At 43.4% G+C, this 24,556-nt stretch overlaps 1 protein-coding gene across 1 annotated transcript in view; it reads right to left on the bottom strand.

The window, feature by feature from the left end:
• Positions 1–9,376: 9,376 nt before the first annotated feature.
• Positions 9,377–24,556, bottom strand: part of ephx4 (epoxide hydrolase 4) — a 55,113-nt gene continuing 39,933 nt past the window's right edge. Inside the window, exon 7 of the mRNA XM_068036355.1 lies at positions 9,377–9,639. Coding sequence (XP_067892456.1) covers positions 9,417–9,639 — 223 coding nt within the window. The 3' untranslated portion in view covers positions 9,377–9,416. The remainder of the gene's footprint in view (positions 9,640–24,556) is intronic.

Below are 24,556 nucleotides of genomic sequence, written 5' to 3'. Positions count from 1 at the left end.
GGTGCACCATCACATCATTCCCCCACACCCTCCACCAGCATGTTGCTCTCGTTGTTGGGTATCCGCTCGTGCATAGATTTGGGATCACAACCTGGTGAGTGCAGTACAGACATGTCCGAGCAGCTGATGGAGGCTGTGACAGCCGAGGTTACTGACACTTGGAGGACTGTAGGAGGGCCCAGCAATGGCGAGCCTCAGGCTGATTACATGCCTCCGGAGTTGTCCACACGGTGGTAGATGCAGGAGCTGCAGCGTGAGGTGCAGGAACATCTGGCCGAGCTTCCAGAGGCAGGTGATGGAGGATTCCATCCAGGCCATGAGTGCCACCATGTCTCTGGTGTGAGAGAGCTTGAATTCCTCCATGGAGAGATTTGCCACCCTCTTGGAGAACCATATCCAGCAGACCACTCAGTGTTTGCTGGTGATGCATGCAAGCCTGCATGTCCTCGCCACCTCACTAAGCTCTGTGGAGCAATAGCTGGGCAAGTGGGTAGGGGGAATGTGGGCAATGAGGCCAGGTATATGGACTCCTCAGGTGAGCAGGGAGGGACAAGTGTGCCCTGAAAGTTAAGAGAAGTGGCTGTCTGCAGCATCCGTCGGCTCAGGAAGCTCCTGACATGGACAGTGGCTCCTTAGCTCCTCTGTCAGTGACACCAGTGCCTCACATAGCCGTAATGATGGAGTTGGCTCCTGCACTTGTGCAGGAGGCCCTCAACATGCCGGGGCCCTCCAGGCTCAGGCAGCCAGAGGACAACTGCTAAGGTCATTGAAAGCCACAGGGCACCAATGTCAGCAGCCTGCCTCCACTTCAGCTGACATTGCGGGGCAGCACCATGTCCTAGCACATGTAAGAGATTTAAGAAGAACACCTAGCTGCACTTGGGGTTCACGGGATTGATTTCTGTTAATGCATGCTGCCTTGCAATCTTTTTGTTTCTGAATAAATATAGAATGTTGGAAGGCAAGTGGAATCCTTCCATTTCTTGTGGTCGCTGGGCCTTTGGCGGTACCCTGGCTCCCTCAAAGGATTTGAGGGCAAAAACCACACTGCATGAGGTCAACGCATCCTCCATGCCATGCCTCCATGGTTTCCTAAAGTCTTAATGGGTGCAGATAAATGTTAAGGCAATAAAGGAAACAGCAACAGGGATGCAGAAGGCTGTAGCTTTATTGGATTGCACGGATCTGAAACATGCCTATATTAGTGCATTGTGAGCCTCCCTTGCGTGTATCTTATTGTGCTTTGCCTGCAATCACTGGGGTTCTTCATTATTCAACGCCTGGTCAGCATCTTCTTCCATATCCTCACTGCAGAGGAGGCTTCACGCTCCATGATGTCCTTAGCCTCTCAGTAGTGTGAGATTGTGCAGAGCACAGCACACCACCACAATGCACGAGACCCTAGCTGGGCATCCACCAGATCAATCTAGGCATCTGAATCGCAACTTCAAAAGGCCTATGGCCTGCTCAATAGTCACTCAAGTTGTCCCGTGGCAGGTTTTGTGGTAGTTGTTGTACCTCTCCTCTGCATCAGTGCTTGGGTTCCTCACAGACGTCAGTAGCCATGTCTTCGGTGGGTAGCCTTTATCACCCAGTATCCATCTTTGAAGACGGCAGGGGCTCTGAAAAGGTCTGGCACCTGGGATTGCCTTAATTTGTAGGCATCATGGCTGCTTCCTGGGAACCGTGCAACTGAAGGAACTGTTTGCGGTGGTCACAGACTAGTTGTACATTGAGTGAGTAGAAGCCCTTCTTGTTGATGAAGGCTGCTGCCTGGTTCATGGGAGCCTCGATGACCACTTGCATGCAGTTGATGACCACTCTCCACCCGGGGGAACCCAGAAATGGCTGTGAATCCAATGGCATTTTCAGCTTGACTTTCCGGATCGGTACGAAAGCGTATGTATTGGGCGGCCCTCGTGAACATGGCATTGATGACCATCTTGATGCATCAATGGACTACAGACTGGCAGATCCCACACATACCTCTGGAAGATCCCTGAAATGATCCTGAGATGTAAAAATTCAATGACCTTTAGCACCATAGGCATTGGGTGGACTCCACTTCCCATAGGTCTCAGCTGGACCTCCATCATGGCTCACAGCTTGGTGACTGCCTCCCTGGAGAGGCGCAGTCTTTAGAGACACTGCTGCTTTGACATTTGCAAGCAGTTGAGCCTCTGACGGAAGACCCCCTGTGGTGGATGCCTCTCTGTGCCCCCTCTGAGGCTGAAGCTCCTGGTGGCCCTCAGTTTGCTCCTGGCCCTCTGCCTGCGGCTGCAGCTCTCTCCCTCTCTGTGCATCTCCACACTGGAAGTCTTAAAGCCTGAGTGAATGAGGCCTATGCCAGATAGCTACACTCAGTTTCCAGAGCCTCTCACAAACCACCACCCCCACCCCCTCCCACCAGTTCTATTCACATAACTGTCACTTGCGGTATGCCCCCACTATGCAGGCAGGTTTGTCCGTGCTCCCGACTGCCACTTCCAATGCCCACGCTGTTCCACCCTCCCTGCCAAAGCACGCTAGCATTCACAATGGCTGCTGTCTGGAGTCAGCACTGACCTCCTGCCAATCCACCACCTCCTTATCCCTGACAAGGATCTGAAGCCCCGTTGTTCCCGGACACACTTTGTAAAATAGTAAAGTAGCAGTTAATTACCTGTTAAACAAGCTTAATTATCTTCCCGCTGTCTTTCAGAGCAAGGTCCTGCTGCCATGCTGGCCACCTCTCGGATTATCCGATTGCAACATAAAGACGTTGGGACTTCCCTCCCGACGTCTTTCATCGCAATAGTATCCTCCCGCCTTCCAGCCCATCGCCCGAGGGCTGTTAATATCCAGCCCTGAGATTCAATGATTACTAAACTTCAGTGGGATCCGAGAAGCTACTTGACTGTGTCTCCAAGGTTTCAATATTGTTCTTTGCGTGAGGATCTTCAAAACAATTACAACAAAGTTGTGAAAAACAACCCACTCAAAAGAACCTGTGTTCTAGTGTGTGGTTAACAGGAGCTGACAGGAAATGGGAATAGAGTGTATAAGCGTAGGCAGGTGCTGTGAGAAACAACTCGGCTTGACAGTAAGTGCATCGCGTTGTCAGAACCTGAATCTCAGAAAGACCTGAGACTTTTGATGGGAAAATAATCTAGCAATTTTGTAACAGTAACAATGAAAGAAATGACAACAATTAGACTCCGTCGGATTCTATAACATTCATCACTTTATTAAATTGACACAATGTTTTACATTACAATGGAAACAAATACAAATTACTTTGAGTTTCCTGTGGTTAAATTATGCTGCATCAATAAACTGGACAAATTAAATCAAATTTTCTTAGAAGGCCTCACCTACCATACACCTACAAAATACCAGCCTATACGTTTTTGAAGAAATATAGTAAATGCCATGAAATGTCATCTAATCTCATTAAGGAATTATCTGTTTCAATCTAACTGACTAATAACAGGCAATTATGGCCTTTTTGAAAAATAATTTAGCTTCTTTGGTAATATTCATAAGCTACTTGAATATATTCCATAAAATATAAGCTAAGTGGGAGTTGATTATATATAAGATATGCTACACATCCAACTAAGGGATCAGGGTGAAACCAGAATAGCAACACAGTGCATCTTTAAATTAAAAATATATTTGTGCCATTGGACTGTGTGCAGTGGGTTCTTCTAGTGTTCTTGACTCATACCAATAAATCCTGTCTTTTGTCCCTTCCAATTTCACATGCAGAAATCTGTGCTTTCTGCATGAGGGACACTATACACTGAAGCAATTAAACACACCAAGTCCAGTGAGCAGACTTTATAAACTGGCATCCACATCATCATGAACTCTGCAGGAAAACCCAAACACCTGGGAAACTTAGTATTGATGCAATAACTCAATCACCAAGGAATCGGGCATTGGAACATCTCCACTGTTTTAAAATCAGTTCTCAATGAGTGAGTTTTACCAATTTTCTTGACAGCAGTGTATCGAATGTCAGGGGAAATGGAGCTGTTACACAGAGCACAGAGTGGCTGAAGGAAAACATACACAAGCTCATGCCATTCTCTCTCGTAGATAGAATTCCTAACTAAGTCATTGTTAGACCGATACCTAGACAAAAGGCCGAAAGGGCTTTTTGTTGATTTGTAACCAGTCACACGAGTTGTTGGTCTGTTGATTAACAGGTTACCTCAGCAGTTTTGAAGATGTTGCCCGCAAGAATGATAAAGCTTTGACTTTACTTTTTTTTATTGTCTTTTGACTTATTACCATTTTACTTCCCTTTTTAAATTGCTGTAACTACCAGTATATAATTGATGGCTCATGTCTCTCGAGGAGGCAGAAAGGGCACTTTTTCAATTTTAGGACTAGGTGGACAGGATGATCGTACGGTCCGCCTGATGTCACAGACAGGAGGCCTGATTAATTTTATTGATCATTAAAATAAAATCTGTGAGCTGCCAGTGCTAAAGAAGTGCTGAAAGGCAGTTCACCGATTAGGGAGGTGGAAAATCTGGCAGCTCCTCTGCAAGGCTGAGCTGGCAGAATTTAGTTGGGGGAAGAGTAAGTGATGTGTTTCTTTCAGAAATCATCACAGGACCCATAGTGGTCCCTTTAAGGACGATTGGTTAGGCCGCTGAATGCCAAGTACAAATGGGTGCTCCCTTTGATTTTAGAAGACCTCAATTTGCATGGGCTAGGCTGCACATTTTAAAGACCACACCAAAGATGGACGTGGCCCAGATGTTGATGGGAATGGGCTGTGATGTGAAAAATAGGGATAAAAATCAGCCTCCATATCTGTACTCATAAATATATATGAGCACATACACACTGTGTTCACATCTGTTTACATTTACAGACACCGGCACATGCAAGATCTTTGCAGCTATTTTTTTCTTGTAAATTTGTAAGTATTTTATTTTTAGCTAAATGGCAAAATTGTTTAAAAGAATGCTTGAATTGTACTTTTTTGTTAACCTCCCTCAACAATTAACATAAATTTCCATAATGCACACAAGTGTTACACAGCTGCCAGATGATGTGTGGTAAACGGATGGAGATTTAAAACTATCTTTGTCCTGCAGAAGTGACTATGGAAACAGGAGTAGAAGTGCAGCCAAACATTCTAATCCCTCTAGTCTGTAGCCGCAGAAGCGTACAGTATGATGGAAACATAGAAATTTCAGCTGGGAAGGAGGCCATTTGGCCCATTGTATTTGTACTAACTCCATGCTGAAGTTATCAGCCAGGACTTTCTGATTCTGCCCTCTCTAGTCTGTCATTTTTCAGCTACAAAAACAAATGGGTGGAAAATGATGGGCATGCATGTGCAGAAGCAGAAAAGCTTACTCCAATGCTTTTCCCCATAACATTTTAATATATTCCTACTTTAGGTGTTTATCCAGTTCCCTCTTAACTGTTGTATTCCACTGGTTTGTCACCTCTGTTAATTTTGCACAATCTGTGTGCTTAACAGTACTCTTTGTACATTACTTCAGTGCTGGCTACATACGTCCTCACCGAGTTTAATTATAAAGCTTTGTTTAGTAAACAGATTTTTAAAAACATTTTTATTAATTATGTGTTTTGGATTTATTTGGAGGACCAAACAATTTCTACAGCTTTAGTAATTGTGAATACACTTCCATAGACTCAATAAATAGGCATAGGGGCATTACTGAGCAGAGCTTTCATCTCAGAACCTAAGCGGATAATAATTCTCTCTCGCAGTTAAAATATTAATCACTCATTAAATAAATACATTATAGGGTGTGGAATATCATCAATATTCCTATGGGCTTTCAGTATGCTTTGCACTGTAAAGTACACAGGACTCCAGCTCACTCCTTAGCTAATACAAGTATGCTTCAAGTTTGTGCTGTAAGGGTATCCATGAAAATGTTTGTGTGAGAACAACTTGTGATCTATGGATAATACAATATTTCAAGTAAACATTAAGTGTGCAGTCACTTTCACTCTTAGAAACAAGCAGTAAAACACAAATTGTCATAGCAGGTCTTCGATAGATATTCGATAGCAATATCACCAAAACAATTTGTATCTAAAATATTAATACATTCTAAATGCAAAATTAGGGTAAATTCACTGGATCTGTGCTCCCAGCACTTAAGGGAATGTGGGTTGGAGCCTAAACTCCCTTTGAGCAGAATTCCCCCACTGGCAGCATGGGGTCAGTGAATTTACCCTTACATTTTGATTTTGTTTAATTTTTCTGGTCTTTGAACACATTTCAAAAATGTACTTCTCTTAGAGGGCCTTGCTTTGTAGAAGGCTATTTTAAACGGTTTTGTCTTCAGAACACTGGCTGCTGAACACCCTGGGAAGGCGGCCAGATCTCTCAGATCTCAAATGGATGCTACCTCATACTTGATTAATAGAGCAAGCCAACTGCTTCAGACTGAGCAAAGCAGAGGAAATACCAAAGGTTTTCTCCCACTGCTCACCCATCCTTCAGTTGCTAACGTATCCCCCCCAATGGCTCAGTTGAGAATTGGCAAAACTCGGACAGACAGAAGTTGCATATTTAGATGTCAGTAAACTGGGATTCATACTGATGCCCTCAGCAGCAGTATAATGTGTGAAAGTTAATTCGCTATCATGCAAATATTTTTTTAAAAATTAATATACCCTGAGCTAAATGTTGGAATTAACAATTAGTTAAATAGGTAAATGGCTTATCAGGGATTGGGGAAGTGGGAAATCTGTCCACCCATGAAATAAAATTTTGGAAGTGGAAAATAAAACCATTAGTTAAAAGGATAGATGTCTCATCAGGGATTAGGGACGTTGGTAATCTGTCCGCCCATGAACTACATTGCATTTCAATTATTGGTAATTGCCGTCTGGGTTTTAAACTCTTCAAGATACAGCATTTACGACTTGTTCTCCCCCCCCCCCCACCGCCCGCCCGCCCCTTTCAAAAAAAAAAATCTGGGCCTCTTTAAGTTAGATGACTAAGTAGATGAAGCCTTAAAATGCTTCACTGGGAATTCAACCGGATTTCTCCAGATTGGCTGCATTATCCTCAGCGGAAGATCGGTAGAAGCGCGTAAATGAGGTTATGGTGATTGATCAAGAGAACAAGGAAATCCCTGCTGCTTATCTCCTGACCATGTCATAGGTTCAAACCTCCCAAGACTATCTTTCACTCACATTCACCCATTTCAGACAGGTGAGGCTGGTCTGTCCTCAATTGGTCCAGTAGATGGAGCATTGCACAAATTTGTTCCTACTTCGAAAATCAGCTATAACCATATTCACAACGTTGTTGTACTAGGAATATATCAGATGTCTGTTTTCAATATTCTATGGATGAATATATACACGCTATATGGAGACCACATTGTAGTTACAGCATTATTTTCAGTACATGATCTTTGTCAATAAAAACATCAATCTATACAACTTATAAATATAAAATATAAACATCCCCATTTATGTTTTCAGAAATGGCACTCTAGTTTTTGTTTTCTTAGTAAGAAAGTAGTGAAAGGCACCACCAAGTGAATGAAAACAGTAAAGAGGAGGTATCAGTCATTTACATGGTGACATCACTGTTTCTTAATTACAAGTTTTAAGGCTGGTGTTTTCATGTGCAAAGATTCAGGAATATATATGCTAAAATGCTGTCTCAACAGGTGCTGGACCTCTTTCGATGTAAAGCTGCCAGATCCTTGTTCCCCCACACGCACCACCCGCTCCTCCCCCCAGCTCCAGACTGGAAACAGCAAAGCTTTAAAAAAAATAAAAAGAAGAAATGCTGGAAATACTCAGCAGGTCTGGCAGCGTCTGTGGAAAGAGAAGCAGAGTTAACGTTTCAGGTCAGTGACCCTTCATCAGAACTGATAAAGGTTAGAAATAGAATAGGTTTTAAGCAAATGAAGTGGGGACAAGAGATAACAAAAGGCAAGGTCACAGAGAATAACTGACCAGAAGGTCATGGAGCAAAGGCAAACAGTATGTTAATGGTGTGCTGAAAGACAAAGTGTTAGTGCAGAGAGGGTGTTAATGGACAGAATAATGAACAACCCTGGCCCAAAGCACAAACATGGAAAAAAAAAAACAGTGGGCAGGTACATGGGTAAGAAAAATGAATGATGAAACAAACTAAAATAAAATAAAAAGAAAAAAACTGAAAATAAAAAGGGTGGGGGGCCTGTCATGCTCTGAAATTATTGAACTCAATGTTCAATCCGACAGGCTACTGTGTGCCTAATCGGTAAATGAGATGCTGTTCCTCGAGCTTGCATTGATGCAGCAATCCCAGGACAGATGTGGGCATGAGAGGGGGGTGGGGGGGTGGTGGGGTGGTGGTGTTGAAATGGCCAGAAACCAGAAGCTCAGGGGGTCATGCTTTTGGAGTCTCAGGCCAAATATCTGTCCTTGGCTTGCTGCAGTGTTCCAGGGAACATCAATGCAAGCTCGAGGAACAGCAACTCATTTATCGATTAGGCACACTACAGCCTGCCGGACTGAACATTGAGTTTAATAATTTTAGAGCATGACAGCCTCCCGCCCCCCCTTTTTATTTTCATTTTTTTTCTTTTTGTTTTATTTTAGTTTGTTTCATCATTCATTTTTCTTACTATGTGCCTGTCCACTGTGTTTTTTTCATGTTTGTGCTTTGGGCCAGGGCTGTTAATTTTTCCATTCATTAACACCCTCTCTGCACTAACGCTTTGTCTTTCAACACACTATTAACATACTGTTTGCCTTTGTTCCATGACCTTCTGGTCAGTTATTCTCTGTGACCTTGCCTTTTGTTATCTCTTGCCTCAACCCCACTTTATTTGCTTAAAACCTATTACATTTCTAACCTTTATCAGTTCTGATAGTCACTGACCTGAAACATTAACTCTGCTTCTCTCTCCACAGATGCTGCCAGACCTGCTGAGTATTTCCAGCATTTCTTGTTTTTATTTCAGATTTCCAGCATCTGCAGTAATTTGCTTTCACTGAAGCTTTAAAAGAAGTTTTGCATGTCTTGTCAATTTCTTTCTTAGGCAGATAATTCATCTTTGTTTCAACCCCTCAGTCAGTCCAAGTACACAGAAACGTGGTCATTTGTAATTTAGGAATATTAATTTTTTTATAGATAGACATATCTATCTATATATATTTATCAACATTAATGCACATTTTATAATGGGACACCACAGCTTTAAATAGTTACTGCGCAGCATTACACGTAGCTTAATAAATAGTGCGTCAACAAAGTACAAATCTTACAAGCAGACTTTCATTCAGCACCACTGAAAGATTTCAGACAGCACGTGTAAAGGGGATTGACTAGAGTTAAGCGACACAGAAAAATATTTACTTTTGACACTGGGACCGTCGCAAAGATTTCCCGTCTTAAATCATATCATCAGTGACAACATGTTTTACTGGTCGTCCTCCTTTAAAAATGCCCAGATCAAATTATTAACTACTTCTGGTTGGTCCTGTTGAAGCCAGTGGCTGGCCTCGGGCACAACACTCAGTCTGAAGCGATTCCTCACATAGGTCTTTGTGACCTCAGCCATTCCGAATTCCAGGAATTCTTCTTTCTCTCCCCACAGCAACAGGGTGGGTGACATCACCTCATTCTGATTCAGGGGAAGGCTACTGTAAAACAAAAGTTATCATTGTTTGAGAGCAAACAGCTATAAGTTTAAACTCGAGATGCACAGGAATTCAGGTTTCTATTTTTAACCAAACTGAGAGACTAAAAGTTAAGAATGAAAGATGAGCCAGTTCCTTTTTTGTTCTGTCACATTGTTTCCTTTTCCCCCTCCCCTTGTAAAAGCACCTTCCCATTTAACATAAAAACAGAAAATGCCGGAAATACTTAGCAGGTCTGGCAGCACCTGTAAAGAGAGAATCAGAGTTAACGGCTGGAATTTTGCCAGCCCCTTAGCAATGGGCTGGGAGGCGGGAAGGCTGGCAAATGGCATGGGAAGATGCGCCACCCACTGGGAGCCCAATTGAGCCACTTAAATGCCCAACTACAGGCCGCTTCCCATGTCCACGGGCATTTTGGCAGAGTCATGGGGGCCTGCCGCCGCAAGGGGAGATTGTCCAGTACAACCGGACGACCTCTCAGTAGGCTCTGGTCCACGGAGGGGCCCCTGGAAGCAACGGCATGCCTGCCCTCTGTGACCCTCCTCCCCAATCGCTGAGGCCTGCCTGCCTGCCTGGCCCCGGTATCCCCAGACCCCAATTACCTGTCCTCACATTTTGGGTTGATGACTTTTTGTCACAACTGGGAAAAGTTAACGATGTAACAGGTTTTAAGCAAGTACTGAGGTAGGGAAAGCCGGGAGGGGGAAAGAACAAAAGGGAAGGTCTGCAATAGGGTGGAAGGCAGGAGATACTAAATGGCAAAAGGGATGATGGTGCAAGGATTTTAGTGCTCTTGAATTCAGACTGCAGGAGAGTGTGTAGGTGTGTGGTTCTGCCATCAAGACTAGGAATCCAGTTTTAGCAACATAAGTACAGGATGTCAGTACACAGTGTGTATTCAGTGCATTTAAAAGCTGTGGATCTATGATTCTGTCATTGTGATGACAGAGCTGGTTTCAGTCATGTCAAGATGGGAGCCTGTACATGGATTTCATTCTTCAATGATCTGAATCACAGATGCCCTCAATATAAACATGTCCTAAGAGGTTTCATGTGATAGCGTTACTGATTAAAGCAGCTGTGTACCCAGCGTTTCAACACCTTATATATACTGTGTATATTTTCTGAGTCTGAATTGAGAGCACTTTAAGATACATACATCAAAATCTAAGTAAAAGGTTATGTCGTTATAGTATGCTATTGAGCATGATGGGTGACATATTTCTTGCATTACTGAGGTGGCTAAGCATTTGTTTGGAATTTGTTTATTCACGCCTCCACTGGCTTCATTAGTGCAATCACCAGGGCGATGTGATATTGTGCCTCAGATGAGGTAGAGTGCTCACGCCACTGCCACTGGCTCAACCTTGTTGCTTTCTAAAAACAAGACAGGTGAAAGATGGATTAAAAGTCTGCGTGTAGAACGAAAGAGAAAGGTTAGTTACTCTTCCCATTACAGGGATCCTACAGGTCTGGATGCTGCTGTAGTGCCTTTATCATTTCCTTTGTGGTATTTTTTCCCTAAGCAATAAGGGTAGGTCTTAATAGCTTCCACTGAAATGGGCTTGATTTTTAAAGATGGTGTTATAGTGTTTTTTGGATCATTGCAATAATTTTATGCATCATGGAATACTTTGTGATTTAGGAACTGAAACATTTTACTACACATTAATATTAAAACTAAATGATGGTGAATAAAGTGAATACCATATCCATCACTATCACCAGAGATTATAAAGCATGATGAGGTACAAATTGTTGCCCTTAATTAAAAACCAATTGAATTGGACCAATTCCAGTACATTCATTTGTCAGCACCAGGTTTGCAACTACATGGCCGCGTGTAGTAAGGTTTTGATAACAGTGAGGACACAAAAAGGTGTCAAGTAGAGGGAGCAAAAATAAAATTTTTATTTTGTATTAGTCAGGATTAAGGGTTTGGAAGTGGGAGGAGGCTAGTTGATCACAGCAGAAGATTTGCTTGAGGGATTGGGGGAAGCACACCTGCTATTCTAGGCCCACAAGCAGTGCTAAAAAAAACGCTTAGCTGCTGGATCCGGTTGCTCCCACCTCCCTTTAGCTACCGGACATCCCAAGCTTGGGAATCCTGGCCAGCCAATGTTTAAATCACTGCCAAAGAATCAGGAATGAAGCCTCATTTACATATTAAAATTACAGACCAGCCTCTCCAGAACGGGTTACTCCAATGTCCTCAAAATCAAAAGCAAAATACTGCAGATGCTGGAAATCTGAAACAAAAACAAGAAATGCTGGAATCACTCAGCAGGTCTGGCAGCATCTGTGGAAAGAGAAGCAGAGTTAACGCTTCGGGTCACTGACCCGAAGCGTTGACTCTGCTTCTCTTTCCACAGATGCTGCCAGACCTGCTGAGTGATTCCAGCATTTCTTGTTTTTGTGTCCTCAAAATCACCTTGGTTAGAACGAATGCAGGCGCATTGGGATCAGGTTTGCAAATTTCCTGATTTAGCCCCCACTGTCCCCAACTCACTTGTCATTTTAAAATTCCCCCCATGGGGTCAGCTTCCATATGTACACTATCCACCACCCTCTTTCGATCCTTCACTTTATGTCAGACTGTTGGTCTGACATCCAGTATTGGATGAGCCACAATTTCCTCCAGTTAAACATGGGAAGACCAAAACTATTGTCTTCATCCACCACAAACTTTGTACTCTTGCCAGTGATTATGTCCCCTTTCCTGGCCACTGTCTCAGGAACCAGACTGTTCACAATCTTGGTGTATAATTCAACCCAGAGCTGAGTTTGGAACCCCACACCCTCTCAACCACAAAACTACCTACTTCCACCTCCATATTAGATTAGATTAGATTAGATTATACAGCACTGAAACAGGCCCTTCGGCCCACCGAGTCTGTGCCGAACATCAACCACCCATTTATACTAATCCTACACTAATCCCATATTCCTACCAAACATCCCCACCTGTCCCTATATTTCCCTACCACCTACCTATACTAGTGACAATTTATAATGGCCAATTTACCTATCAACCTGCAAGTCTTTTGGCTTGTGGGAGGAAACCGGAGCACCCGGAGAAAACCCACGCAGACACAGGGAGAACTTGCAAACTCCACGCAGGCAGTACCCAGAATGGAACCCGGGTCCCTGGAGCTGTGAGGCTGCGGTGCTAACCACTGCGCCACTGTGCCGCCCCAAAAAAAAAAAATTTTCAAGCTGGAATTTTTTTTTAGTTTAGAGATACAGCACTGAAACAGGCCCTTCGGCCCACCGAGTCTGTGCCGCACATCAACCACCCATTTATACTAATCCTACACTAATCCCATATACCCAACAAACATCCCCACCTATCCCTATATTTCCCTACCACCTACCTATACTAGTGACAATTTATAATGGACAATTTACCTATCAACCTGCAAGTCTTTTGGCTTGTGGGAGGAAACCGGAGCACCCGGAGAAAACCCACGCAGACACAGGGAGAACTTGCAAACTCCACACAGGCAGTACCCAGAATGGAACCCGGGTCCCTGGAGCTGTGAGGCTGTGGTGCTAACCACTGCGCCACTGTGCCGCCCTGCTTGCTTGCTTCCATCTCAGCTCAGTCCATCTGTCTCTGAAACCCTCATCCATGCTCTTAGCTGCAGACTCGACTATTCCAATGTTTTCCTGACCAGCCTCCCATCCTCTGCCCTCTGTATAGACTTCAGTTCATCCAAACCTCTGCTGCCTATATCCTGACCCAAACAATGTCCTGTTCACCCAACATCCCCTTGCTGACTTATATTGGCTTACGTTCCCAAAGTAAAATACCTACTGTCTTGTTTACATCTCTTGCGAGCATTGCCCCTCCCATTCTCTAGCCTTTCCCAGCCCTAAGCATTCCACCAGCTCTGAACTGTCCAGTCCTTTGACTCTGGCCTCTTGTGCAAACCTCCTCCCTTCACCCAGCATTGGCGGCATACCTTCTGCCGCCTAGGTCCCATGATCTGGAATTGATTCCCTAAACACTTCTGCACTCACTCGCCTCCTTTAAGGCCCACCTCTTTGACCAATCTTTGGTCACCTTTCCTAATACCTACCTACTTTCTTTGGCTCACTATCCTTTTTTTTTTTGCTGTCCTGATGGAAAGACTGCAAAGTCAGACCCAGACTAGAAGGTTGCTAAATTTGATTCCTTGCTTGATTTTAGCATTTGGGACTACTGAGTGTTCTAATTTAGGGAGGGAAAAATCAGTCAGGGTTCTCATACCTGAATGCTTTCCAGCAACCCTTGCAGGAAGTTCACGCATGCAAATGTCAGACAAGGACTTGGGTGTGATGCATATCACAGTTAAATAGCCTGGTAACATTCACCATCAAGGTTCACACCTGAATAATGGGCCATTTGGACAAGGCACTGAAAGGCACCCAGCACCTATGCAGTCAGACTCCAATGGGGCTCAATGCAGTCCTGTATGATTGGGTGCTGAGATCCGTGGCCTAATCAGCAGCCGATGAACACAAAGCCTCATAGTGTGGGCCATGTGCACTTTGAGCATCAAAAGCTCTGCACCCCGACTGAATACTCAGCTCATTATCCCCCGCTTTGTACTGAAGTTAAGTCAAAGCAGTTTAAATGTCTGTTAGGTGCTATGCACACTCAGTGCCAGTTTGGAATGGGTACGTCAGGGAAGGCCCACTAAAAAGAAAACGCAATTTCCCTTCTGGATGGCCGTTTTCTTGAAGAGGTGTTGGAGTTGCTGGTTCTCCTTTTTTCTCCATGGGGAAAATACTTCACTTCATTTAGTGCCTCCCCAAATAACTTAACAGAAATGAGAGATTCACCAGCAGCACGCGATATTGGTTTACTGAAGTGCTGCAACATTAGGGATTCTTGTATGGTGCATCGTTTCGAAACAAGCCTGAATGTACAGTGGGTTAACACACTAACCTTCTGCTTGAGAGAGATGGAATGAAAGTGTCCTTTTCTCTGCCAGCCTTGAAGTTCCATGAAAAGAGTTGGTCAGTTTCAGACTGTTTCCAGTGTGCATCCCCATAGAGCACCAAAATTGTCCACATTTCATCACAAACTGGCCCAAATGATCTTTCATTTTCATTTGAATAGAACAACACTAGAATGACAGTTAGTTTACAATAAAGACCAGAGATGTGAATTTATTGCATTCTGTTATTCTGTGGTGTCTAGTCTAGTTTGGTAAAATTGGATTACTAACCTGCAAATGAAAAGGAAATTGCATCCTCTTAATCTCTCCACGAGAAGATGAACGAAGGTGTTTTTTTCCCCCAATTTATGTTTTTGCTTAAATTTGTAGTTGGGATAGAGGTTATTCTGGCACTGGCCAGATGGACCACAGTGTTCCTGTACATTCCTATGTTTGTATGTTCTTTTGGGGTTTGAGTTAATGGGCATTGAAGGGGCAGCTTTGAGGGAGCTTTACTCTGTATTTGGTCATGCTGTATCTGACTTACTGACATGTGAACATAGGAAAAGAAGAACAGAGAAAGATCAGCAGGTCCATCAAGCTTGGCCCATTCAGATATGGTACAATTGGACACATAATTTATCCATCCTTTTAACTTCATAATCTCCTGGGAGAAGGAAAATACAGAGGAAAAAAAACCCAGAAAATCTTCTCCAACCTCCTAAGATTATCATACCAGAGCCCATTATTCATCATCAAGCCAGCTAACTGGAAGTTCTTGATGCTGAAACTGAGACTATTCACTCCTCAGCACTGGTCTTCCTTACCTTGATAAGCACAAATTTATGCAAATTAGAAAAAATCTTCGATATGATGGTGAGATTAATGGAATGCAATTTATGTTTAATTTGCATTTTCAGAAAACAATTTTATTAAACTAGACTTTGCATCACAGAATGATAGATTGCAATAAACTCAAATTTCTAGTCTTTACTGCAAGTTAACTTTCACCCTGGTGTTTTCTATTTAAATATAAATGAAAGGTCACAAATATGAAGGCTAATATTTATCCTTCAACCAACAACACTAACAAAGTTATTCTGGTCATTTATCTCATTGCTATTTCTGGGAGTTTGCTGTCTGCAAATTGGAAGTTGTGTTTTCCACATTACAATGGTGACCACATTTCAAAAGTACTTCCTTGGCTGCAAAGTGCTTTTGGATGACCTGAGCTCATGAAAGGTGCTATAGAAATGCAAGTCTCTCTTCTATTAACAGTGTTTATTTGGCTGTGCATCAGCAAGGAGTCACCCCTAGATGTCTTAGAGTTATAGAGTCATAGAGTTATACAGCACAGAAACAGGCCCTTCGGCCCACCGTGTCCATGCCGGCCATCAAGCACCCATCCAATCTAATCCCATTTCCCCACACCTGTCCTGTAGCCTTGTATGCTATGGTGTTTCAGGTGCTCGTCTAAATACTTCTTAAATGTTGTGAGGGTTCCTGCCTCTACCACCTCTTCAGGCAGTGTGTTCCAACCACTCTCTGGGTGAAAATAAAATTCCTCAAATCCCCTCTAAACCTCCTGCCCCTTACCTTAAATCAATGTCCCCTGGTTATTGACACCTCTGCTAAGGGAAAAAGCTTCTGCCTATCTACCCAATCTATGCCCCTCATAATTTTGTATACCTCAATCAGGTCCCCTCTCAGCCTTCTCTGCTCTAACGAAAACAACCCTAGCCTATCCAGTCTCTCTTCATAGCTGAAATGCTCCAGCCCAGGCAACATTCTGGTGAATCTCCTCTGCACCCTCTCCAGTGCAATCACATCCTTCTATAGTGTGGTGCCCAGAACTGTACACAGTACTCCAGCTGTGGCCTAACTAGCGTTTTATACAGCTCCATCATAACCTCCCTGCTCTTATATTCTATGTCTCGGCTAATAAAAGCAAGTATCCCACATGCCTTCCTAACCACCTTATCTACCTGTGCTGCTGCCTTCAGTGATCTATGGACAAGTCCAAGGTCCCTCTGACCCTCTGTACTTCCTATAGTCCTACCTCTTTTGGGCCTCCTTATCTCGAGAGACAATGGATACGCGCCTGGAGGTGGTCAGTGGTTTGTGAAGCAGCGCCTGGAGTGGCTATAAAGGCCAATTCTGGAGTGACAGGCTCTTCCACAGGTGCTGCAGAGAAATTTGTTTGTTGGGGCTGTTGCACAGTTGGCTCTCCCCTTGCGCCTCTGTCTTTTTTCCTGCCAACTACTAAGTCTCTTCGACTCGCCACAATTTAGCCCTGTCTTTATGGCTGCCCGCCAGCTCTGGCGAATGCTGGCAACTGACTCCCACGACTTGTGATCAATGTCACACGATTTCATGTCGCGTTTGCAGACGTCTTTATAACGGAGACATGGACGGCCGGTGGGTCTGATACCAGTGGCGAGCTCGCTGTACAATGTGTCTTTGGGGATCCTGCCATCTTCCATGCGGCTCACATGGCCAAGCCATCTCAAGCGCCGCTGACTCAGTAGTGTGTATAAGCTGGGGGTGTTGGCCGCTTCAAGGACTTCTGTGTTGGAGATATAGTCCTGCCACCTGATGCCAAGTATTCTCCGAAGGCAGCGAAGATGGAATGAATTGAGACGTCGCTCTTGGCTGGCATACGTTGTCCAGGCCTCGCTGCCGTAGAGCAAGGTACTGAGGACACAGGCCTGATACACTCGGACTTTTGTGTTCCGTGTCAGTGCGCCATTTTCCCACACTCTCTTGGCCAGTCTGGACATAGCAGTGGAAGCCTTACCCATGCGCTTGTTGATTTCTGCATCTAGAGACAGGTTACTGGTGATAGTTGAGCCTAGGTAGGTGAACTCTTGAACCACTTCCAGAGCGTGGTCGCCAATATTGATGGATGGAGCATTTCTGACATCCTGCCCCATGATGTTCGTTTTCTTGAGGCTGATGGTTAGGCCAAATTCATTGCAGGCAGACGCAAACCTGTCCTACCATCCATTATATATTCCCTTGCCTTGTTAGTCCTCCAAAAATGCATTACCTCACACTTCTCACGATTAAATTCCATTTGCCACTGCTCCGCCCATCTTACCAGCCCATCTATATCGTCCCTTAATCTAAGGCCTCCTCACTATTTACCACACCACCAATTTTCATGTCATCTGCGAACTTACTGATCATATCTCCTATATTCACTGGAATTGTGTTTTGTGATATTATTAACAATCATGTTAATGCAATACCTGCTTAACTTAAACAGGGTAATGGCTTTATTAAAACAGCATAATAAGTAATTTCTAAAGTGTTCAATTCCAATATGATACTGTGCGATTTCAAGCGGTGTGTGAACATGTACTGTTCTCCAGCTGACTGCAGTGCTTCCTTGGCAACCAAGTACCTTCAGATATTTTCATATTACTACACAGCAATTTCTTAAATCACAATCATTTCACATTTTTGTTCAACAGGCAATATTAAATTTCACTTATGGTCGTCGGAATTAATATTTTCTTGTCACCTAAATATATGCCCTTGAAACAAAGGAGAAATTAAACCCACAAAGGTTTATTATCAGGCAATTAAAATTTACCTGAGAGGTGTTTGGGCAAAGATCAAAGATAGAACATTGACATCAGCCCATACAAAGAGAAAAGCTCAGCTAAGGAAGTTGTTACTTTGCATATGCCAGCTATTTATAATTTATAAATTCCCAAGGTTAAAGGTCTAGCCCTGCGTTATTCAAGTAGAATAACGTATGTTGGGTACATAACTTACAAAAACCATAAATAGAAAATTGAGTATTTCTACCTCAAATTACCCTGGAAGGGTAATGTATCCAAAGATTTGAGCAACAGGTGAAGCCAGCTGTTTCATGCTGCTACTATGCAGTAGCAACACGGATGGTGTTCGCCACTAACAGGATGCTGCCGTCAAGCCAAAAAGACGGCCTGCCTATCACACAAATGAGTAATGTGATATATGAATTTCAATGCTAGTGTGATGATAGGTATTTAGGCTGTACGTCCCAAAGACTGGCGGATCATATCAAACAACACGTTCCTTCTGCTGTTCGTAATGGGCAAGGTACAGGCCGTACCCAACCAGCCCATGCTTGTAAAACTCAATACAGTGTCCAACATTAGATGTGATTCCACAATTGGACAACATTTGCTAAATAATCCTCAGTGTGCTAAGAATTACACTGACAACCAATTTAAGATTGTCAGTAGGGCTCTCAGTGTGGCGCATTTGTTCGTACTGGAAGCTACATATATTAATACACAGGGCCCTGTTCTTTGCAGACAGAAAGAATATGTATAAATATTGCACCTGTTCCGGCTAATTCTCTATTTTCAGCAAATAAAAAAATGTTGAAATTGTTTCAGAAAATATGTAGAATTTGTTAGTTCTGCAAGCTATTTTTCTTAAAATGTGAAGGCAGTGTATTACTTAGATTCTTACACTAATATATGCAACCTGTTCACTCCCACCCTGCAGCACAAACATATTCCAAACACAATGGGAATATTGCTGGTGATCAAATACCAGCTGTACCTGGATTGAGAGGGATCCCATAATGCTAACGTCTGCAGCTGGTAGCCTGGCTGGAGCCCTGATGGCCACATGGGTGCAGTCTATCACCCCTTGCACCTTTGATTCTCCGGCGATGGTGCCGAAACTGAAGGCCCTCTGGGCCTGGCTGTCAGGGTCCGTCCTGAAGTGTAGATACTCACTGGCCCTCCATTATAGGGCATCGGTGACCTCCCTGATGCAACGGTGCACTGCTGACTGTGTGACCCCACAAAGGTCTCTGGTGGGCCCCTGGAATGATGCATAGGCGTAAAGGTTAAGAGCCGCTGTCACTGTGAGGGCCACAGGCATAGGATGTCCACAGAATCCCATGGGCTGCAGGTCATCGTAGAGCAGGACACAGAGATGTGTCACCATCCCTCTCTTGACATCCGCAGTCGCTGACACTGGCACTCTGATATGCTCTGGTATGTCACGCAGGACCTGGAGATGCGTGGCGGTCTATAGTGGCGGGCTCCCCTGAGGGCTGCTGCCACGACTGGAGGCCTCTATGTGGTCTACACCTGCTTATTGGTTCAGCCTGCAATGCATATGGATCCTCAGGAGAAGCAGATCAGACCATGCAGGATGAGCCATACCCATCTCCACGTGCCAAATATAGCTGTGTCCTTCGCTTTTTTGAAGGTTCCTAACAGGGCAGGCTTTGGCATTGACAGGTACATCAGGTGCTTTCATGGATCATCTATGTGGCATGACATGGCATTGCCTGTCTTAGCTCCCACTAAGAGTGGCACAGCACAAAGCATTTACAAGTGCAAAGATGAGCAAGTAACCAGCAACTAGACCAGTGCCATTGGTAACTAAATGGCACACAGATTAAGTTAACTGATTCACCACATTCTCCTCCCTTCCCAGTTGGACCAATTGAAATCTTAAATTGAAGCTTGATTTTGCTGTTAAAATAACAGTGATGCCAATGGCACTTGCCATTTTTTATGTCTAAATGGTATAGCAACTTCAGAGCAGATGCTTGGTTAAATGCAATTGTACATAAGTTGCTCAATGAGTTGCGTCTCTCTGCTGTTACCTTTGCGAGAACAGTATCTTGCTGCCTGCCTCACCAGTGACACGCATTGAATGGCGAAGTTGTATTTGCACAGCAGCGACAAACTAAATTCGCTGCAGATATATAGGGCTAGTCATTACAAGCATAAGTATCCTTTTAGTGGCTTGATAAATATTCATGATTGAAAATCAACCTCTGACACCAAAAATGAACTATTATAAAAATGTGGACTCTCATTCCTTCAGGTTATGAATTTTTCAGGGAGATTTAAACAATGTCTCATTTTAAACTTTTTTCTTTCTCTTTTTCCACTCTTTCAATCTTTCTTCCCCTCTCTTTATTTCTCGTTTTGTACCTTTAGTCAGCCACTTTAATTCAGCCTCTTTCCATTGAATTATTTCTCAATTGTTAAATCTCATTGGTTAAGGAGATACTTGCTTGCCCAGTTCTCTCAGGTCCCAGATGCCCTCACTGCACCGCTATCAGCTCACACTTTCAGTTGCTTTAGGTGCAAACATATTTTGAGCTGAAGGGTGCAAGGACAAGTCTAATGAACAACAAAAGCTGTTAGATGCCCTGATACAGCAAAATCTGGCCCATTACATTCTAAATTTGTGAGGCTACACACATCTTACTACTTCCTGGTGCTGCCTGCTGAATTAGTACTTGAATGTGAAGATCTTCAAAAAAAAGTATCCTTTCAAAATAAGGGGGAGAATCATACTGTAGATTTGTCAGCAATTTCATCTAAGACTTTATTGATGTTCAATTTCTAAGGTTGCATTTCAAATGATTCTTTCAAATAATTGGTTTTAATGGGTTAAATGATGTGTGACCCATATTTAAATACTGTGATAAATGATACCAGGACAAGTGTAGGGCATTATAGGAATGAAGGAAATGTATTAATAGCCCCCTTGGAGGAAACAGAATTCAGATTACACATACTTCAAATGCAAAAAGAATACTTTATAAAGATTTCAACTATTGTGACAATGGTGAAGACAGAAGTATTACCAAATCGAAACATTCATAGCCATTGGGAAAATATAATATTTATTGCAAAATAGTCATTGAAGAAAGAATGCACAACACCTGATTCATATAGAACAGGGAAATGACCCAAATCTAAAACACGGGGGCAGGGTAGGGAGTTTTAGTCTCATGACGGGAGGGAGAGGATCAGGGGAGGGTCTTGCAAATTGGTGAAACCCGACTCCAATCCACAGCGAACAGCTGGTGGGCTTGGGGGTGTCTAAATAACCCACTCTTAGTTAATATTTAACTAAGGCTCTATTCCAAAGCTTTTGGGAGCCATTTGAATTTAGCGGCAGCTGAATGGAAGAGAGAGTCACCAAATCCAGCACATAAATGCTTTACCTGTGCCAAGCAGAAACCAAAGTAATTGCAATGAGGTTCTGGCGTTAAGATTCTGCTCCACATTCCCAGATCTTTGCGTTTCCTAACTGCAGACATGCGCTCCCACTCCCTCCCCATAAATATCTAATTTTCTTTTGACCAGCAAGATTTCCTAAGTTATAACAGTGACTACACTTTAAAAGTACTTCATGGGGTGAAAAGCACTTTGGGATGTCCTGTGGCTGTTTTTTAAAGAATTCTTTCATAGGATGTGGGCATCGCTGGCAAGGGCAGCATTTGTTGCCCATCCCTAATTGCCCTTGACAACTGAGTGGCTTGCTAGGCCATTTCAGAGGGCAGTTAAGAGTCAACCACATTGCTGTGGGCCTGCAGTCACATGTAGGCCAGACCAGGTAAGGATAGCAGATTTCCTTCCCTGAAGGACATTAGTGAACCAGATGGGTTTTTATGACAATCGATGATAGTTTCATAGCACCATTACTGAGACGAGTTTCCAGTTCCGGATTTTTATTAATTAATTGCATTTAAATTCCTGTCATGGTGGGATTTGAACCTGTGTCCCCAGGACATTAGCCTGTGAAAGGCACTTTAGAAATGCAAGTCTTTTTTGCATGTGGAAACCCATCACCATGTTTACAAGCCAACACAAAGGGTACACAATCTGGAATTCTCCTCTCCAAAAGGTTGTGGATGATGGATCAATTGAAATTTTTAAGACTTTGATTGATAGATTTTCATTAGGTAAGGGTATCAAGGGATTATCAGTACCAGCGTACTTAACCATTGCAGGATGGGCTAGGAGCACAACTCCCCTATAGAATGGGAATAAATCACTGGGAATGGGGGAAAAGAATGTGTGTTGCTGTTGGGTTTAAAAGCCATAAAGTGGCAGCAGATTCTCGGAGGCAGGGGTGGTTTCTTCTCCTGCTTTCATTACTCTGTACATCTACAGCGATTTCTCACCAGGGCATTTGAGCTTTTTCAAAACTTGGAGGAATAGAGCTAACCCCAGGCGGAAGATACTGAGGAGGTTCTCAGGCTACTTGTGGCAGAACTGAGAAGCGAGCTCGGAACTTCAATGCCCCAGATTTAGAGGCCCTTCTCACAGAAGGGAGGTGACAGAGCGACATTGACGGTAGTAGCAGAGCAATATGGAGGAAGATGACAGAGCATCTCAGAGGGAGGTGACAGTGGCACAAAGTTGGCTGAGGCTCCCTTACACTTGAACTGGAAATTTTGGTGGAGTCTGTCACGCTCACGTGAAGTGCAGTGATTGAAAATACAGAACCCTAACTGAAGTGTTATAAAAATTGACGTTTCCTTTTAAAAAGTGGACAATGTGCTGCAAAATAGCCACCAAAGGTTATATGACCTGGCCCTGTATATTCAAACTGTCTTACGGTCTCTTAAGGACAAAAGTATACATTCCAAAATAAGAGGTGTCAATTACACCCATCCTGAATCCATCAAGAGATTGTCATGCTAGGCCACCTGCCAAAAATGAGGCACATTAATTTTGTCACGAACATTGATTTCAAACTGTTACTGGAATGAAGAAAGGACTTGTTAAACAGATCAGCCGTGGCAGGAAAATTCATTTGCACATTAACAGACAGTGCATGGAAGGACAAAGGACCATTCCCTGACACATTCAACCCACAGTGGACCTTGATCACCAGGAATTGTGTGTAAGAGCAGCATTCCAGAGACTGCTAAGGTGATACAATCCAGGACGTGGTCAGACCAGTTAGTCACATGACTAACCTGCTTGGCAACCAGGGTTTTTCTGAACTGAACGAACAGTTTGAAGGCAGTGTCTGTTTGCTCCTGGACTGAGAAGATCTCTCCTGTCTGCTCCCATCTCTTTCTCACAAGCCTCTGAATCCACTGAAGACACATGAACTTCAAGAGAGAAAAGTCTCCTACATCGAACAAGGTTTAAGAAGAATACTGGGCCCCAATGAAAAGCAAGATCTATCTACAATCAAGGACTCTACAGTTAGCTCAAAGAACTGTAATAAAAACTCTTCAGATATTGCCTCAAACTTTTCCACTTTATTTTTCTTCTGCTCTTTTCTGTTTCTATTTGCATGTGTGTATCACGTATGCATGCTAGCGTGGGCGTGTCGTGTATCCATAGGCGTTAACCGAATTAGAGTTTAAGTTTAAGTTGAATGCATTTCAACTTTTCTTCTTTAAACCTAAGAAAACCTGCTGTGCTGGTTTCTTTGCCTTATAATTGGAAAGCGGTGAACAAAGATTCACCAAGGGGGAGCTAAAAACTGTGTTTAAAATTAAACCCTGTTACAGTAAGACCAGGTGAAGGCTGAGAGGGAATCCTAGACACCTTTCTCACTAGGTCATAACAAGACATTTTTGAATTGAATAAGTTCTCCTGAAACAAAGAAGGTGTGAAGTAGATATAGCCTCGTCCATTGTCGGTCACCACAGGGAAGGGGCACTGCGTCTCCCAAAAGAGGCAAAATGTGAGAGACTATTACCTTATAATGTAGTTCTCTGGAGAGGGACAGAATCAAAACAATATCACCAAAAAGCCTGCCCATTCGAGAGCTGAGAGATGCAGCAAAAGCCAAAGTAGGTGCCCTGCTGCGAATGCTACACTTCAGCATGTGCAGCAGAGGACTGAAAGCGATCTCTCAACCGCCAGAGAAATATACAAACAACCCAGGCCTGCAACTTTAAAAGAGAAATTGACCACCGAGAAGATCCAACAGATTTACTGTGAACCCCAAACACCTACCTCACTTCAAACCACATACCCTTTCCCTCTCTATTGTTACATCTGAAGCGGGAGGACTACACTGTCTTTCTCTAGTTCCACTTCTCCACAGGCCACAACATATATTTAAATGTTTACCCAGTTACCGATACGGCCAATTATATACTTTTTTAAATTTCAGAATTAAATCCACCAACCAGGTTTCTTTAAGAAATAACAAAATTATCAATTTATTATAAAACAAGACGTATTCAGTAAAGATGCAAAGCA

The sequence above is a fragment of the Heterodontus francisci genome, chromosome 8 (assembly GCF_036365525.1).
Source record: "Heterodontus francisci isolate sHetFra1 chromosome 8, sHetFra1.hap1, whole genome shotgun sequence".
Taxonomy (NCBI): domain Eukaryota; kingdom Metazoa; phylum Chordata; class Chondrichthyes; order Heterodontiformes; family Heterodontidae; genus Heterodontus; species Heterodontus francisci.
The sequence above is the reverse complement of the archived record's forward strand: the minus strand, read 5'-3'. Positions and strand labels throughout refer to the sequence as shown.